Source organism: Chinchilla lanigera, unplaced genomic scaffold (genome assembly GCF_000276665.1).
Source record: "Chinchilla lanigera isolate Chin_1 unplaced genomic scaffold, ChiLan1.0 scaffold00014, whole genome shotgun sequence".
Taxonomy (NCBI): domain Eukaryota; kingdom Metazoa; phylum Chordata; class Mammalia; order Rodentia; family Chinchillidae; genus Chinchilla; species Chinchilla lanigera.
In genome coordinates, this window is record NW_004955415.1 from 11,207,932 (window position 1) to 11,227,493 (window position 19,562).

At 44.4% G+C, this 19,562-nt stretch overlaps 1 protein-coding gene across 8 annotated transcripts in view; it reads left to right on the top strand.

Moving 5' to 3' along the window:
• The window catches only part of Fgf1 (fibroblast growth factor 1 (acidic)), a 94,225-nt gene that overhangs the window by 56,602 nt on the left and 18,061 nt on the right, over window positions 1-19,562 (top strand). For 6 of the 8 annotated variants that reach the window (XM_005380699.1, XM_005380707.1, XM_005380701.1 and 3 more), the window contains one exon: window positions 18,393-18,595. In XM_005380699.1, the coding sequence (XP_005380756.1) occupies window positions 18,427-18,595 (169 nt within the window). In that variant the 5' untranslated portion in view covers window positions 18,393-18,426. Of the gene's footprint in view, window positions 1-5,671; window positions 5,743-11,392; window positions 11,514-18,392; window positions 18,596-19,562 lie in introns of those variants that run through there. The other 2 variants (XM_005380703.2, XM_005380702.2) reach the window with 2 other exon arrangements.

Here is a 19,562-nt window from a genome sequence, read left to right on the forward strand (position 1 = left end):
AAATAGTAAATAAAAAGAAAATTTTAAAAAGTAAATAAAAAGAGTCAGGAGATGAACTTTACACAGAAGTCAGAGCTGAAAAAGGAGGTGGTACAGCGAAGGAATCAAGGGTCTTCAGAGTCTGAGGCCAAAGCCTCAGGCAAAGGGCTGCGTCTGTCCGGCACCCTGCTCCCGCAGCCTGGGCACACTGCTGCGGACACACCCTCAGGGAGCACAGCACATAGAGGAGCAGGTGCCCGGGGAGCCCTCGCCTGCCGCTGTCCTCGGAGCAATTTCAGGTGCAGGAACGAAGCTCCCATTTCACATTGCTCATTTTGAAACCGAAGTAAGCAGATCTGAAACTTTGAAATTAATTTCTCCTCCACCTTGAAGAGCAGACGGGCAAATCTGAAAGCAAGTAGAGATAAATCAGGGAGGAAAAAAATGGAATTAAAGCCCATAATAGGTACAGACTTTCTGAAAATTTTAAGTAAAAGCCTTAATAAAATACACAGGTTTCCCCCCAATAATTCTATTTCCAAAAATTCTCCCTAGGGAAGTAATGGCACAGCATGCAGGGATGCCTCCAACAGTTTTATTTATAAATGTGACAGATAATAAACAACCTATCTCTCTGACAACAGAGGATTAGTTGACACAGTTTTGTATGTCCTCAAGGGAATCCTAGACAGCCACTAAAAATGGAGATGTTCCTTTGTTTATTAATGAGGGAAAATTCCTGACATGTTAGGTCAGATTAAAAATGGCATAAATAATAATTGTATGCAATTGCTTTATATTATAAATGTATTTACAACATAAACATGACTTTATATAAATACACGAATATATCACTCTGCTTTGTAAAATGTTCACATAAATAAAACAAAAACATTAACAGAAGTTAATCTGGTAAATACGATCTTATACTGTTTTTTTTTTTGTTTTTTTTGCAGTACAGAGGATTGAACCCAGGGCCTTCATCCCCAGCTCTTTTTTATTTTTCATTTTGACAGAGGGTCTTGCTAAGTCACTAAGTTGCCCAGGCTGGGCTCAAAACTGTGATCCTCTTGCCTCAGCCTCCCAGTGCTGGGATTCCACCGCCATACCCAGCAATGATATGCAATTTTTAAAACCTTTTTATTGTTATGTATCTGTATTTTGTCATTTTTCTATCACTCCCTTATCGTTAAGGGCTTCTGAGTGGACTAACATCTCCTGCTTACTCACTGAACTGACAGAACAGTAAAGCAGCAGCCCTAAACACCAGCTACCTTTCCCAAATTCGGGGCAGGTGCCTGTGGTACAAGAGAAGGTCAGAATGGCTCTGAGAGCTATCTTTCAATAACAATGCCCAGGGAAAGGAAGCTGCCTTTTATGTCTCCTTAAATCATTGGGGTCATTTGAGGAGAAAGCTCTGAGCTGGACAATTATGTTTTCTCTCCTCCAGAACTGCTGTTCTGTCTTTGTAACTAAGAGAGCACAGCAGGCTGGAGACAGCCTGGGAGGTGAGGTCAGTGGCACTGCTGTCCCCCTGGAACTTATCTTTCTGGCTGCCTACTATGATGTACGGGAAGTTTTTGCAGTTGTGCTACAGAACTCCAGCTTCCTTGAAACGAGGAAATTAAATTTAAGTAAAACTGCTTGTCAGTCACTTAAGTAGAAATTAACAGTAAGGAATTTGATGGCAGGACTGTGATAAAAGTGATGAAGGCTGAGGTCTGGGGAGAGTGATGACCCCTGGTCAGGACAAAACAAGCCCTCCTGGAATGTCAGCGCTCTACAATATCCCAGGAGCCCCCAGGCCTTGATATCTGCCCATGTTATCATTTCCATATAAAAACAATGGCATAGAAATAATAAACGAGTAATTTGCTCAGATGATGACCCAGTGGTGGCGGGGTAGACGGGGCAGGGGGGATAATTTCAGAACAGGAATCTGAGTCCATCCAGATAAATCCTCCTTGGAGAATGACAGAAGAGGGAGGCTAAAAGCAGATAAAATTTCTTTGTAATGTTTGCCCCGAGGAAAGAGGCCCTTCCACAGGAAGAAGGTCAAGTCTGGTCTATTTTTACAAGAGCATTTCAAGTGGTTAGTGGATTTATTTCCTGTGGTTCCCAGGAATTTTGCAACAGGTTCCCAGGAGGATGTTGGTGATAGGGAACAGGGAGTTGAGTGGGAATCGATAATTATCTCTATATTTGCTTCACTTTTTTCTATAAAAATAATCTAGAGGAAAAACACTTGCTTTAGAAGAGCGAAGTTCATTCCAACAGGGAGCAGAACGGCACACAAAAGTCCTTTGTTGTGTGGCAGAGGCTTTAGGTCAAGAATTTGCAATCTCAAAAATTCTTTTAGTGACTCTTTCTCCTGGCCCCTTCTTCCTTTTTCTTCTCTTCTTCTCTCCTCTCCCTCCTTCACTTACGAAATATCTGAACTGCTCCTCTGTGCCCGCTGGTATTAAGGACTGGGGAGGAGAGGTGAAGAAGCACGGCTTCTGTCCTCCAGGGGCTTGTTGCCTAAGGAAGCGGGACACCTCAAGCGAGAACTCACAGAGGTGGACGTGTAACAAATCACAAGTGACAGCTCAGTGTTGGGAAAGAGAAGACCAGGAAGCAACAGGAGCGAACAGGGGAGGTGGAGAGAGCTTAGGTGGGGAAGTCAGGGAACCACTCTGAGGTGGTGGCATTCAGCCACCATCTGAAAAGTGAGTTGTTCTGACCAGGAAGGGTACTGCTGGGAAGAGAACAATTTACAGGAAGGCAGTTGGCCGGGGATATAGCTCAGTGGCACAAGTGCCTGCCTGGCAAGCACAAGGTCCTGAGTTCGAGATATATATATATATATATATATATATATATATATATATATATATAGGGAGGCAGTGGATTGGAGAAGGACATTATGAGTTCAGTGATCCAAGAGTAGGTGAGATAGCTCGAAGACAGGTACAGAGGCAGTAATGGGAGAGAAAACTGGCCCACACAGGGGTTTATGGGCCACAGTAAGGATTTGTATTTTTCTTTACAGAATCGAAAATCATGGAGGGTTTTGAGTCAGTGAGTGACCAATATGATACAGATCTGAAGCAATCTCTCTGGCTCTGCATATTAAAATGTCAGGAGGGACCAACAGTAAAGGAGATGGCTTTTTCAGAAGGTAGCACTTACGGTGACAGCGGACTTGGTCATAGCTGATGGGGACCGTGGTGATGAATACGTGGGTCTGATAACCAATCCTTCCTGCAGTCAAAGGGCTTGGTTAGCAGACCCCAGAGAAGCCAGCCAGTCACCCGGGCTGGGAGTAGGGTGAGATGAGCACAGCAATCACTTTAAGTAAAAGCTTCGCTCCACAATCCTAAGAAGTAATATTTTAACACAATATTTTTCAAAAATCTAATATAGTATAAAATATCCATAATGAATAACATATTGAAAAATTTTTGAAAGCTAGGGCAACGGTGCTGACAATATAGTGTAAGCAAAACAAACCTAACATAGGCCACAACGAGGTTTACATTTGTGTGTGTGTATGAGAGAGAGGCAGAGAAAGACACAGAGACACAGGTACAGAGATGCTGAGAGGCAGGAACAAGTAAGCAAACAAGGAAATGAAAGTGTAAAGCACCATAAATGTTAGGAATGAAGCATATTTAGATATGAGCTAGAAAACAGGGAAATGAGTGCTTCCTTAAATAAGGTGGGCCCAACAGAATTAGGCTCAGGGAGCCAGATGCCCTGCCTGAAGAATCTAGGCATTAATAGGGAGTTTTGCAAATCAAATCCATCAGACTCCCTAGACAGCATTAAATATCACAGCCTAATGACCTACTCCCATGGAGGATAAGTTTTAGTGAGTTAGTTAGTTTGTTTTGTTTTGTTTTGTTTTAAGAGAAGGTCTTGCTATGGAGTTCTTGCTAGCCTATGGTAGTTTTGAACTCACTATGTAACTCAGGCTGGCCTTAAATTCATAACGATCCTCCTGCCTCAGCCTCCTGAGTGCTGGGATTACAGGTATGCACCATCATGCCCTGCGAAAGACAATTTTTAAAAGCCACATCCATTTATCCATTTATCTTCTGTAAGAACAGATATATAGGAAGGCTACACCAGACAATTTTTAAAAGCCACATCCATTTATCCATTTATCTTCTGTAAGAACAGATATATAGGAAGGCTACACCAGACAATTTTTAAAAGCCACATCCATTTATCCATTTATCTTCTGTAAGAACAGATATATAGGAAGGATACACCAGTGAGGGCTCAAAGATACAGTATCAGGAGAACACAGGATGTTCTGCTTTCTGTCTGCTACGGCCCATGGGCCTATCTAAAGGTTTAGATTTATCAAATCCCAGAAGAACCCCTTGAACCTGACAAAGCCAAGGAGGAGCTAAGGAATGTAGACCTTTTCAGAGAAGAATTATGTGCAAAAAGATAGCAGAAGGAAGAAGTCACTCTGACATTTCTCCTTACTTCTCATTGCCTAATCTGCTTTCAGAGGCTAATACCTTACAGTTTCGCCATTTTTCCAACAGCCTCACCCAACTTAGTGGCTCTTTGATCTGTAAAGCACGAGTGGGGCTGTGGACACTGAAGGAGATGAATGGCTGTGAAAGGTCAGATGGAAAAGAGTAAAGGAGGAGGGAAGTGTTGACAGGCTGAAGGGATAGGCACAAACTACGCTTCGGGCACCCCGCCAGGATTGAAGCTTCTCCCGTGAAAGACCTCTCCTGGCAGATAAATGCACTGTCCTTGTTATCCGTGCCTACCTTTTTCTGAGAAATGGCATTTTGAATACACTGTGTACTTTCCTGGAGACATGACATACCAGAGCAAACTTATCTCTCAGGTTAGCTCATTGGATACCAGATTTTAGCTCACTTCCAAGCACTTTCTTTCTTTATTTTATTTTTTATTTTTTCTTTGTTTTGGTCTTTTTGAGACAGGGTCTCGCTATGCAGTTCAGGCTGATCTTGAGCTTACTTTGTAGCCCAGGCTGGCCTCAAACTCACAACAATCCTCCTGCCTCAGCCGCTCGAGTGCTGGGATCGCAGGCATACGCCACCACGCCCGGCACTTCCAAGCACTTTCATCTCTTATTCAACACTGGTCATTCCCCGGGGCCCACCGTTGTATAGCTCCATCTCCCATAAAACGCACCTGGTTCCTACCAACGGCTAGGGCTGTATGGAGACCTGTGTATGGAGAGCAGTGACATGGTCACAGGACCAGGCGAGTCATCAGCGGCACTGAGATAGGGCACATGGTGCAAGTAGGAGGATGGTTGGTTTTGGACTCTTGGTATGGGACCAAGGAGAGTTGGCAAGCACATGGAATCTCTAAAAATAGCCAAAGTCCTTAGAAAGAAAGAATGCAAAGGCGAACATGTTTTATATTGTGCTAATGCAGACCCTGCAAAAAACTGGGCCCTCAAGGCTGGTACTGAGGCAAGTGACTATTTTCTTCCTGTCCTTTGACTGTGACACCCAGTAGGTCCCTCTGCAAACCCTGTGCCCTGCCCTGCTGCCTGCTTCCTGCATGCTTTTGGACAGTTCTGCAGGATATAGCTCTCAGGGCACAGCTGGGCACCCATGGCCCTCTTTCAAGATCCAGAATAGACTCTGACATGTGAAATGAGCTCTGAGGTATTTACATTCCTCCTTCATATCCACGCACCTTAAATACAGAGCCGCATGCTGCGACTGCTAACCCTCCTTCCAGAGCTGCCTGGGTATCTATCACCTGCCTGGCAAAAATGTGAGTTTTGTCCTTTGCATTTGTTGGTGTTTTGAGTAAGCTGGAGCCCCTTGGGAATGAAGCCACCCAACAGAGAGGAGACTAAGGGTTAAAAATTGATGTCTTGGGACTAAAGGTTTCATTTCTGGCTAAGCCACAGATTTGTTTTGATAAGCTTTTCAGCCTCTTTGTGTCACGGTTGTCTGAGAGAGAGAGAGAGAGAGAGAGAGACAGGGAGAGAGACAGGGAGAGAGACAGAGAGAGACAGAGAGAGAGAGAGAGAAGGGGTGTTCGTGTAGCCCATAGGAAGACACAAAGTGAGTATAAAGTACTCAAAGTCATGTCTCTACAGCACCCACCTAAGCAGCTTGCCTGCTCATCAAATGCTCTGTGAAACCCTTAAAAATTCAAGTAATCAATGTACTAAAGACATAGGCTCTACTTAACAAGAATAATACCTGTCATTTTTTGGAAACAACTATATGCAAGGTTCTTCCCAGGCCTTGCTCTATTCTTTCCTCTTGGTCCCACGGCAAGCCTGGTGCCCTTTTGCTCTTCTTTTTAACAGTGGTGCTAGGGATGGAATCCGGGGCCTCATGCATGCTAACCACCTCCCCATCCTGAGATCCACATTCTTAATAGCTTCCTTTTACAGATGAGACAACTGGGAGTCAGAAAGGTTAAGTGACTTGCTGTTCATATAAAAAGTTAATGTCATAGCAGAAACCAAAATCCAGGTCTCTAACTCTCGGCTTGTGAATACTTCATTTTGTGGGCAGTTCAGAGGAAACCAGTCTGTAATGGGACCCTCCTTCGGTAGTTTCTGGCCTCACTTGACCCTGCTCAGCAAGGGCAAATGACTGCTCTGACAAGGATTAAGATGCTGGGGCACCTTGAGGGGTTGCCGTAGTCACTTTATCACAATTCCTGACACACACAATTTAGCATGGTTTATTCTGGCTTACAGTTTCAGTAGTTTCAGTCCATGGTTGCCAGGCTCCAAAGCAGAAAGGATGGCAGAGGGGTGTGGTGGAGGAAAGGGTGCTCAACCCATGGCAGCTGGAAGCAGAGAGAGAATGGAGGAGTCAGGGACAGGAATGCACCATTCCAGGTCGCAGCCCCACTAACCTACCTCTTCCAACCAGGCCCAACCTCCTAACAGCACACGGCTATGAACTCATCAACAGATACATCCACTGGTGAGCACAGCCCCCTCAGGATCTAATCACCTTCCACACACATGAGGCTCGGGACAGTTTAGAGATAAAGCATACTGGGGGTGTCAGAGTGACAACCAGAAATGCACTGGTGGTGGCTATTACACTGCTGCAGGAGGGGACAGATTGCGGGGAGGCGTGGTCATACAGGCTCCACTTGAGTGAAAGCAACACCTCTTCCACACACTGTCAAGGAGGCTATACAAGTGACATGGGTTGACGGGGCAAAGAGAATAGAGAAGATAAAAGTTCACTCAGCCCTGGTAGCATTCATTCTGTCTTGTCCACTCTGATGCAGGGATCCGAGTCAGAAAACCCAACTTCCAGATATCAGCTCTAACATTTATTCTGCTATACAACCTCGGCAAATGACTCAGACTCTCTGAGCCTCAGTGTCTTCAGCTGTAAAGTGGGAGGTGAAGGAAGCAGTGATGACGTCTATTTTGCACACCTCTCTTTTCTGTTATACTTTCAGACACAGAAACAGGGTGTGGCCCGTGACTGCACCGAAAGTATAGCTCTAGTCGTTTATCTCCCAGACAAAACAAAAAAATCAGTGCCCTTCTAACAGAATTTCTTTGAAGATTAATTAAAATAATACATACAACACGCTTAGGGCCTGGTATATAGTACAGGTTCAAGAAATGGTTTCTGCTTTATTATTTATGGACACATTCAATTATTTATGGGATATACAGAGCAAGCTGTTGAGTAATATATGGAGGGCCAAGCCCTGTGCGTTGCCAAACAGATAACAAATGTACTTTGAAAAGACTGAGTTTGGAGAAGCTAAATTTTCTAGGTCAGGAAGGAGTAAAAAAAAAAAAAATAGATCCAACAAATAGATCATCTTCCTAGAGGCTGGAAGTCGGCTGACTTTGAAAAAGGAATGTCCTTGCTGGGCTCCTTCTGGAGATTGTAACTTGCACAAGAGATTAAAAGGATTTTTGGAGGCACATCAGTAAGAGAAGGTTAAAGGAAGGGGCGTGAGGGCTGACAGGCCCTGCAGAATCACTTTACATCTGGCTTGAAGCCCTGGGCTTTAATGCATCAGTCTGCGGGGAAGAGATTTCCGTTAAGAGGCACACAGGTCTCCAGCATGGCTCAGAGCCTCCGGTCGGGCTGTTCGGACAGAACCACGGCCAGCAGAGCACGCTGCTGTGCCAGGGTGCGCTCTGTTTTTCCTCTCAGAGTGGACACTGGTTTCTGTAAGCACTCCAAGGAATTCCTGACCTTCACCTCTGCTCTTACGGCAGGGATGTGTTTTGGGAATGGATATGCCAGACTGCTGAGGATAAAAGATCACAAACTGAGGGAAGACATAAAGGATATTGGAGGCCATCCTTGGGGGTGTGCATGTGAGTCTGCTTATTTTTCTCTGCTCTTCATGAAAGAGTCTGAGAGCTAGAATGGGGAGTGGGCTGGTCCACCTGGATAGATTAACAGCCCCCACTTCCTGTTAGCTATGCCTGGGCCACGCATGTAGGCTCTTGTCCCATCTGAAGCATGGCTTGATGAGTTGAGTATGGCTAGAATGTAGCCTTTTTAAAGGCAGAAACTGATTTCTTTTTTTTTTTTTTTTTTTGGTTTTTCTCTGGTACCAGGAACCGAACTTACGACCTTGCGCTTGCCAGGCAGGCGCTTTGCCGCTGAGCTAAATCCCCAGCCCAGAAACTGATTTCTACTGCCAGTCCCTAATCTTATAGTTGAAAACCCTGGGCTGGATATGTTTGGGAACCTAGAATTCTGGGGACTGTAGAAGGGTAGTGTGGCTCATATATAATATATTATAGAGCAGCACCAGTAGGGCCTGGGATAGTACCCTAGGATACATATGTTAGTAATTCTGCATCAGATTACATAAATATTAATACAAAATGAATAAATAAAGACTTGAAATAGTCTCAGGTCAGTTTGGGTCTGGCGTTGCCATAGCTGAGTTATGAAAGAATTTGTAGTTTTCAGAGCATTTTGGAGTTCAGAGTTTTGTAATAGGAATTTTAGACCTCCCCTCCCCTGCCCTGCTCTGCCCTTGCCTTCCCTTCCCTTCCCCTTCTTGTTTAAATCTCCAGGACACGTGCAGCATTCTGCTAATGGCTGTTGACATCTCCATCTCCCTCAAATATTTGATTCTGGAAGCCTATACGTCCAAGTTTATGCTCGTGGCTGAGGGATTCTTTACCATTAAAAGTTCCTAAAGAGTAGGACAGGAAGACGATTCACCCCTAGGTTGTCTGTCATCCTGGACAGGGAAATGTGCAGACCTGTAGAATACCCTGAGAATGTATCTCTCGTATCTTGTGTTCTGCAATACAGCACATGAGAGCATCACTGCACATAGGTGATGATGAAGAAATCTAACTTATCACTCAGAAAATGGTATTTTTCAAATATTGTTAAATAGTACTACATCAAGTTCTAAATCAATAGCAGAGGTAATTGGCAAAACTAACAGCATCTACTGAATGCTTGCAAACTTGCTAGTTCTGGGCTTAGTGCTCCGTGTGCATTGTCATTAAATACTCACAGAGACGGTGTGGTAGCTACAGTTATGGAGCCCCATTGTGCAGATGAGGAAACTGAGGCTCTGTGAGAATGAGTAATGTACTAATGAGTGCTAGTCAGGATTTTAAACCCAAGTCTAGAAGCATGCTGGTAATACAGCCACCAGAAGGAGAAAAAGAAAAAAAGAAAGCAAAAGTATAGCATCTACCAATTTCTGGAGTATAAATACCTTCACCAGAATTGATTTCAGGCTAAACTAGTGGTTTAACAGCTGGCAGCAAAATTCCTGACTATGTACTAAAGGGCGACCCTGTAGGAGCTGTCTCTTGCATGCCACAATCAAGCCCATCCTATAGTGAAGTCCACAGTTTATCAATTTAGGAAAGTGAATTTCAGCTCACAAGACAGAGCTCGTGTGGAGGTAGCATGCTGATGTGTCAGCCACCAAGCCACGGACCTCCCTTAGCCCCCATCCATAACACAGAGGGAAGCTGGAGGAGGGGTGTTCAGAGAGCAGAGAACTCACTGTCTGCTTAGGAAAGTCCTCAGGCAGACTTTCCTTCACCAGAGGGTCCCTGTCAACCTGACAGCACTTCCTGGCTAAGTTTTCCCAGGCCCTACAAATCTTTCTCTTGATCAGATAAGGAGATTAGACGAGACTAAGAGGTCTGATCCTTTTCCTTCTGAGATCCTTAATTCTAATGGTATTTTCTTTGAAGAAGTAAAAATTTGTTATGCATGGGAACAGGTAGTGGGCCTACTGTTAACCAAAGGTCAGGTATTCTGGTGGAGTCAGAGCCCAATTTAAATACATAGGCGCTGGCTTAGCATTTTTGTCAGTGCCTGCAGGATACTGAGTTCTAATTGGGTCTCCCGATAATATATCTCTGCTGGAGCTCCTGAGAAGAGATCAGCCTGCTATTTAATCAACAAGCATGTACAGGATACCGACTCCAGCACTGGGTATTTGCCAAGTGCTGGATGCAGAAGAAAAAGGCAGTTTCTATCTCAGGACCTCAGAGACTAATGAAGGAGACCATCACGAAGCATAGGTAAATTACATTCATTCAGTCTCCTAACAAACATTTATCATTAGGTGCCAGGCATTTTGCCAGGCACTGGGATACCATGGTGAGCAAGACAGATTGGTTTCTAGGATCATGGAGCTGACAGCCTACTCATGAAGACAGCCATTAATTAAACAATCACAGGCATGAATGTGTAATTAAAAACAGATGCAAGGGCTCTGGAGCAATGTTAACGGTCCTACCAGCACTGGAGGAACCTGAGCCAGTTAAGGAAGTCAGGTAAGACTTTCTTGAGGAATTAACAACTGAGTTAAGATTTGCAGAAAATTAACTCAGTAGGCAGGTGAAGCAGATGGGAGGAGAAAGGACTATTGCTCCAGACAGGGTGGCGTGGGGCAGGTGGCAGAGAGCGTAGTGATTTCAGAGATGGAAAGCCCGCTTGCAAGAGATGAGGTAGGGAAGAGTTAAGGGCCGGACCCGCCAGAGGCTTTGGCCTCCACTGCAGAGCGCTGGGAAGCCAGGGAAGGGTCTGGGCAGGGAATGTAGATGACAATGACACCCTGTGCTGCCATTAGCAAAGGACGTGCTGCAAGGGAGCCGGTGGGAACCAAGCCATCTGAACAAGTGTGCGTGGTGTGGAGCGGACCTGGGGATGGTGGGGTGCATCCAGATGGGGCTTTCTGCAGGAGGAACTGGGCACAAATGCTGAAGAGTGAGCGTGACTGAGGCAGGCCATGGTAGTAAGTAGAGGAAAGGAGAAAAAAAGAACAGTGCGGGCAGCAGAGGAGACTGGGGTTAAGGCCTGGGTGAATGTGGGGGGTCAGGCAGATAAGAGGCAACCAATAAGAGAAAAGGCAGCCAGCTTAGGCGGACTGCAGATGATGAAAGCCGCGTGGGTCAGGGCAGGAGTCTGAAGACAGCAGAGGACCACTGACCCTGTCAAAGCCCTGCAGCAGGGCAGGAATCTTCAGACTCTCAAGAGGGGAAGGTCACAGCAGCAGGGTTGGAAGTGGCCACAGGGAGCAGTGCTGCAGCAGCCCAGGTGAGAGGGGCCCTTGCATGTGCACCCTGACAGTGCTGCTGAGAATGAAGAGATGGAGTGGTTTAGGAGACAAAAGGTAAAAGTGAAAGGCCGTTGTCACCAACTGGATGGGCGGGAGTGATTTCTATAGAAAGCATAGTTAAATGAAATGAATTCGTCCACAGAACCAGTTCTAGAATTCTGATCAGCGTTCCGTATGTCCTTGAAAAGAATGGCATTCACTTCCTTGTTGGGTACAGGTTCTCTCAGGCAGGCATTAAGCTTGCTAGCTGTGTATTTCTGTTTTCTGCATCCTCATTAAAATGTTGTGTGTTTACTTCAGTGGCGGCAAACCTATGGCATGCACGTTATGTTTCAGACCAAAGATGTTAATGTAGGAGTTGTTTTTTCTTAACTAAAACCTCAGTATTCAGGTTTAATTGCAGTGTTGGCATTTGTGGTAAATAACCCAAGAGTGGGTTTGGGTTACAGTTTGGGCACTTGTCTCCAAAAGGTTTGTTCTCGCTGGTTTACTCTACCTTTTAGGACAGAAATGCACTAAAATCTCCTGCCATCACTGTGGACTTGTCAATTCTTGCCTTATATATTCTGAGGCTATGTCATTACATATACGTAAGCTCGGAATTTTTCTCTTTCTGTTGAATTTTATCCACTTATCATTATGCAATAATTCTTTTTACTTTTACTCATTTTTGCCTTAGGCCTATTTTATTATATTAGTATAGCCTTACCAACTTTTAATTATTTGTTATCATTTATCTGTTGTTTTTTTTTTTTTGCTTTTGGAGATAGGATCTTACTATATTTCCAGCTGGCCTCAATCATGGGCTCATGCTGAGCATGATGGCATATACCTGTAATCCCAGAACTCTAAGAAGCTGACAGAGTATTGTAGTCAGGATTTGCAAGGGAAAAGATTTAATATAGGCCACATAATTTATAGGATTTTTTAAAATAATCAACCAAATAGTCAAATGCAGAAGAGTGCATGAGATCTTTCCCATGCACGAGAGACCCAAAGAATCCAGCTGAGGGTCTGGATCCCACGGCAATGTCCTGCACAAGTCCAGCTGAAGATCTAGAGCCCACAGCAATGTCTTCCACAGTCCACAGCTGGAGGCCTAGAGCCCACAACAATGTCTCATGCAAGTGTGTATCAAGAATCTGCGCTGGGAAGGCCCAAAGGCCAGTGGTGGATGCTAGAAAGTATGTGCCAGTGCGATGAAAAATCTGTCCTAGCAGACTGAGGGATATGCCCTGGAGCCAGGAAGCAATACTTAAGGTAAGGATCAGAGCTCCCCTGAAGAGATCCATAGCCATCCTCAGTGAGGACCTAAGCTCCTCTGACAATGAGAACAGATGGGTTCACCAGTGTGACAAACTTCTCCAGGAGGATCAACAGCACACCATGTTCTCCTCCAGTTCTCCTTTGCTGCTATTGGCAACAATCCTCAGGTGGGCCTTCCACACCCAGCACCACCTGATTCAGTTCCACTGGGTGTTACAAGTTGACCATTAGTTAATCCACCATATACAGGAAGACTATAAGCTCAAGGCTAACCTGGGCAAATTAGCAAGACCCTGTTTCAAAATTTAAAACATATAAAGGGCTGTGTATGTAGCTCAGTGTGAAGGCCCTATGTTTGATCTCTAGCACTGCTAAATGGATGGAAAGAGAGGGAGATGGGAAGAGAAGCAGCAGGAGTGGGAGGGAGAGAAGAGGGGGAGAGAGAAGAAAGGAGGAGAGACAAAGAGAGATTGATTTGTGGGCTCAAACAATCCATCTGCTTGATCCTCCACGTAGCTGGAACTATAGGTTCCATCTAGTTCATTTTTACTTTCAATACTTTTAATCTCTTTGTATCCTTATATTTTTAATACAGCTCTTGTAATCAGATTATAGATGGATTTTTTTAAAAATCCAATAGCTAGAAAATGTAGCCCATTTACATTTATTGTAATTAGAAATATATTAGAGTTAATATACCACCTAACTTTAAGTAATTTCTGACAATTTTCTATTCTTTTTCTCTTTTATTTTCTGGATACTTTTAGCTAAGTACAGTACTTTAAAAAATTTTCTTATTCACACTCTCTTTCTCCCCAGCACTGCCATTTGCTGGTTGAAGTTAATGCATTCTATTTTATTTCTTTTACCCTTAACAATTAACATGCATACTTTACTTAATGTAATTTAAAGTTAATAATTTAACTATCAATTTAACTTAACAATTATTTAACTAACTATAGCAAGTTGCTATAGGGAATAATTAAGGCTTTGGGGTGATGTTATTCATAGAGACAGACAGCAAAGACTTGGAATCTATTTGTTACCAAATATGCAACCTATATGTAAATTTGTAACCTATATGGGTTTGAAGATGCATCCAATTATCACCTTAATAAATACCCACACATCTACCCTCGCTGGCTTTATACACTGTTAAATGTCCTCCTTTGTGGGTAGCCTACACTTCATAAGTAATGACAGGAGTTGAAAACATCCAAAAAATAAACATCAGTGTTTGCCTTCTCTTGACTCTTAGAACCATAAGTATTTCCTTCCAGTTCAGGCAACAGAACAAAGCTGAGCATAAATGTCTCTTAGAAATGGCAAGTTTCACAAATGTCTCTTCCATAACTGTTGATAAGCTAAGAAGTAAGTATGAAACCATGATCTGAATTCTCTCAGGTATTACCACGGTTTACCTTTGATTTCTTCATCTCTTTTGCTATATTTGAGGCTTAAATAATGGGGGCAGAGGCTTAGCTAATTTCTTCCGAGTATGAAAAGGAAGGAAAAGCTCTATTTTGAGGGCTGAAGGTATAGCTCAGTTCTAAAGTGCTTCTCTAGCATGTATAAGGCCCTGGGTTCCAACCCTGGCACCATAAAAAGAAAAAAGGGGAAAAAAAACTCTACCTTTAAACCAATTGAAAAATTATCTTAAATTAAGCATTTAATTATAGCTGACATAGATCATATTTTGCTTCAACTAGTTCAACATAATCAGCTGTTGTATGTGCCATATATTAGGTCACATTTTTACACCTTCAAAGTGTTTTTGTGAATAGCATGCTCATTTCTGCCTTCATACAACTCTGTGCAGTAGGTAAGGTAAGGTTACCACAGTAAGGAAGAATCAGAAGGGGCACGTGACCTACGTTCCCAGAGCCAGTTGGCGCATAGCTAGGGCTAAGCTGTGGTTTCTTGCTGCCCCACACTGAAAAGTGACTGCTGTACTCCTGGGCAAGTGAATGCACTTTTCATCCTGTTCATGTTTCTGAGTTCAGGGCCTCTTCCAGAGGCCACGGCTAACCACGCATGTCAGCCTTAAGACAGATGTTCCAATAGGATTGTGTTCCTCTCACTTTGGTTTCCCTGCTCAATCCAGAAAATCATCTGCTTTCTTTAAATCCCCAGGGGCTGGCAGTGCAAATGATGACCTACAGCCCACTGGCCTTGATCTTCTCTATTTCCCAAAACACACAGAGGTAATCCTTTTCCAGACAACTAATAAAAGAAAATAGCAACAAAAAGCAGAGCTCATAAATTTCCATTATGTTTAATGCTTGATTTCACTCAGTTAATGGATTCATTTATTAAAGCAATTTGTGTAAATCCCCCAGAGCCTGCTAAGGTTGTCGCCTTATGGTTTTATCATGTCACATCTTTCCTTTATTCCCATCCTTTAACAAATAGCAGACTGGAAAAGAACTTGGGAGCAACCATTACTTAAAATATAGGTAAACTGTAAACAAGGTTAAAAATAAAACCTTTTCATGCCTCTGGGATTCCAGCTGAGCCATAAGGTCTTATGTTCTGGAGTTGGCATATGCCTTTCAATTTTCCAGGTATAAGGCTGTAGTGAAGGGCTATGGGAGCCATCAGCAGAGTACAACCACCCGGAGGCTGTCCCTTTTATGGGGGAGGAGACGGGTAGAGAACAGATTTGTGGTTGCTTTGTATGACCACAGGTCACACTGTGGTCAGGAGGGAACAGACCCTGGGCCTACTGGGCTCTGGCCGAGGTCATTTAGCTACAAAGGCTCTGCAGTGATGAAGTCCAAGCTGCAAGGCTTATACACATGTGAGTGTATTAGTATAATCTTTGGCTAGAACTGGTACTTCAGCCTCAGCAAGCCTGTGGTGTATCTGCTCCTCTTTATCCCAAAGGGATGCAAACAAGCATACAAATGGAGAGAGTCCAATGTATGCTTAACACTAAGAAACAGCTTAATGGAAACTCCTCACTGGGGCCGGATCTAGGGAGAAAGCCAGCCTTAATATGCAGCCACCCCACAAACAGCAGCAACAACAATAGAAACCCACAAGAAACTGGAAGAGACCCTAGATAGCAAGGAACAAAATTCTGCCCACCTGAGACGGACAATATAAATGTCTATTTGTTCAACTAGCTGGCTACCACTAGAATATAATTATTGTCTCCTGTATACCAAATTAAACATGTAACTTAGAAAGTGCTTGGAAAAAATAAATGAAAAACTTATCTCTCAGTTGTATCTTAAGGAAGGGGGAATCTGGTCATGTGTGTGCTAAAGGAGAGGTGACAGGTAAAGACAAGAGGATCCAACAGGCAGGAAGAGCATGGGTTTAGCATGCATGAGGCCCTGGGTCCAATCTGCAGCACCAGGGGAAAAGAGAGGGATCTAGACAGGAGTGGGATGAGGAACTGGAACACGAGTGAGACTGAGTCTGGGTGGAGACACAGAGTGAGTTATAGAGGTCCACACAGACAGACTCAGAGGCTTGGGGTGGAAGAGAAAGGTTTAGAATAGCCAGTGAGACTTGGGAGGAAAACATCATATGCTTTGCAATATAAACCCTCTGTCTTCCCTGCAAAATTGATATAGAGTTTTGCCTGTTATTGCATTATGTGAAAAGAACTGGACTCATTTTTACCACATATGGAGGTGCCATTTGGGATGGTCTGACTTTAAATATAGTTTATAGAATAACATGCAAATTTTTCCTTGGGGTCCTTGGGGAGACCTCAAACAGTGGCTGAAACTGAGGTCAATGACTGGCCTGTGTGCTGCAGCCTGGGAGATTTGTGTTAGAAATATTAAAATGCCAGGAGTGGAGAAAATATTAATGAGTGCTTTCAACACAAGCCCTAATTCTAGTGTCACAAGGACAAATGACTCAAGTTGGTGCTTTGATTTATGATGAAACTGTTTTCTGTGCAAGCAGCTCCAGGAGGCTGCTGCAGGGCTGGGTAGCTGGATGATGGCCCCAAGGGTTTACAGTGCTGGTGGAGGAAGTATGTGGAGTTTTGATCCATGGCTGGCAGCGGGCAAGAGCAGAGGCTGCTGGTGGAGAGAGCCCACATTTGAGTCCAAGTGAAAAATGAATTGAATGACAAGTTTATTGGGACAGATGTTCATGCCAGGCAATGGGTAAAACCCCACTTCTGGTAACAATACTTCCATGTCAGTGAAATCACTTTGCCTTTTCCTAGAGATTAAGAGCAAAGCAGCCTTTTGTGTTCACAGACCCACTTTGAGGCTTAGATCTGCCACTTGTAGCTCTTGACTTCAGACAGGTCGTTTAATATCTCTAAGCTTTGATTTTGTTTTATGTAAAACAGGAACAATATTCATGTCCACATCAAACAGTCATGGTGAGGTTAACAAGCATGAACCTGTAGCTCACTATATACTGATGATGATCATCACTGTTATGAGACCACTTGGTGATCCATGTGACAGTTAGTACCTACTCACAAGTGAAGCCCCCACAACAGTTTCCTGCTCTCTTTGGCCTCTTTATTTTAAAATCTTTGTAGTCACTAGCACTTCCTTTTCCTAAATGATGGGACAAATATATGCTAGAAAATCCTTACCTTCATTGGTTTTGTTTTTTAATCTTTTGGAGCAATACTTGATGCACTTTTACATTCATATCAGTGTGCATATGGTGAGTGTATACAACATTAGAGGATTATAAAATATAACATGGAAGTTTCTGTCTTCCATCTCATACTAGAAAATAATTAGGTGGGGCTGGGGATATAGTTCAGTGGCACAGCATCTGCCTGGCAAATGCAAGGTCCTGAGTTCGATCCCCAGTACCAAAAAAAAAGAAAATGATTAGGGTAGAGATGACCTATGTATGAGAACAGACCCAGCTCTTAGTGTGATATGAGGACCCATGAAAAGCTGCAGAGCAAGCAGCAACCAGGCCTCCCCTTCATAATGATAAATTTCATACAATGTCCTCATCACATAAAATGTCCTTTGGGACAGTGTTTGCTCTTTTAAAATCCCCATTAATCCCCCTCCCTGGATCCAGCAAACCCAGAATGTTTCCTTTAGCTATGTACTCTTCCCCGCCCCTGCCATGTCCCTTGCTCCAGGTCTCCACAGGTCCAGGCCATCTGTGCTCTCTGCTACACCTGGGCCTGGCAGTACCTAATCAAACAGTGTGAGAATGGAAGGCAGGGCCGCAGGGCCACAGGCCCAGCCTCCCGGCATCTGTGGTTTGACTCCAGATGTTATTTTAGTGCAACTTCAGTGTTTAGTTCAAGGATTTGTGTAGACCAGAGGTAGGGACCAAAACATGATTTTTTTGCCCTATGGACAAATGATTAAATCTGAAGTTCTCAAAAAATGCACAGGTGGATGCAAAGTGGTATCCAATTGGGAAGACAGAGATGCTCTGAAGAGCCCTCCCCTGCCAAGGATCTTCCTTCCCTAACTACCGCTCACCTCCCAGCCCGGCTCTGGGCATCACCTGGGCAGCCTGTGGTTACGAGCTGACCGGGAGCCCTGTGCAATGAAGCAGTCCTTCCCTCCTTGAAAGTGTCTGTTGAGCCTTTGCTGGCAGAACATGCTACAGGTTTGCTTCATGTTTTACAGTCCTGAGAGTGCCACAGTACCCCGCTGCTGAGCCATGGCTGAAGGAGAAATCACAACCTTCACAGCCCTGACTGAGAAGTTTAACCTGCCTCCAGGGAATTACAAGAAGCCCAAACTGCTGTACTGCAGCAACGGGGGCCACTTCCTGAGGATCCTCCCAGACGGCACGGTGGATGGGACCAGGGACAGAAGCGATCAGCACAGTAAGCAGCCTCTCACCTTTCTGTGTCACTTTAGTCAAGGATAGGATGAGGGTGGGTAACTTGGTGCCACTGCCTGCTGCTCTGAGGTTCCGTTCGGGCATGGCCCATTCATTCAGAGGTGGGGGCAGCAGAGAGAAGCAATCGGCCTGGGTTTGGAAAACCGGGAGCTGTGAGCAGGCACTTAGCTAATGGTGTCCTATTTCAAGTTTTTAAAAGGACTCTGGGCAGCCTAATACAACTGACTGCCAGCATTCGATGGCTGGATGTTTTCCTGTTTCTGGAACTGGTGAAAGATGCAGCCCTAAAGGCTGGCCAGGGGTCTGCTTGCTCCATGATGGGAAGAGCCAGATGGGCAGGCACGGTAAATCCTGCACAGAGATGTGGGCTTGATTGCAAGTTAATAGGCTCTCCAGGTGATGTTTCCGCTGGGCTTGATTTGTGAAATTCTAGTCCATGACCATGGTCTTACACATCATAAATTATGCAGCTTTCCCGAAGCACGTCATGCAAATGGGGCTGCGGCAACCAGGAGGGGGAAAGTCATTCTCCAGACCCTGCCGAACCAGAGAGGGGAAGCTGAGAGCCAAAGGCTCACTATCCCCTCCTGGCTTTCCTGGCAGCTGGCTCTCAACGGTGTTGATAAATAGAGGTGTGGCCTTGCAGAACAGAACTTTCTCGGCTGAGTATAAAGACCTCTTCCTTCCGCCTCAGCACTTCTGGTGCAGCGGGGTATGTCTGACATCCACTGCCTAGTCCCATCCATGGCCTCGTCCTCCCTGACTACCACTGAGACATTAGATGTTGTAGAGACCTGCTCCCTGCTGAGGGGGGCAGCAACTTCAAAAGTCAAATAAGCAGCGCACAGGTAGGAAGGAAGGTTTTGTGGGAATGGCTTTAGTATAGAATATAAAATGTTGGCTTTGACGTGATGGTTTATACGTCAGGCGGTTCTCATTATCCCTGAGCT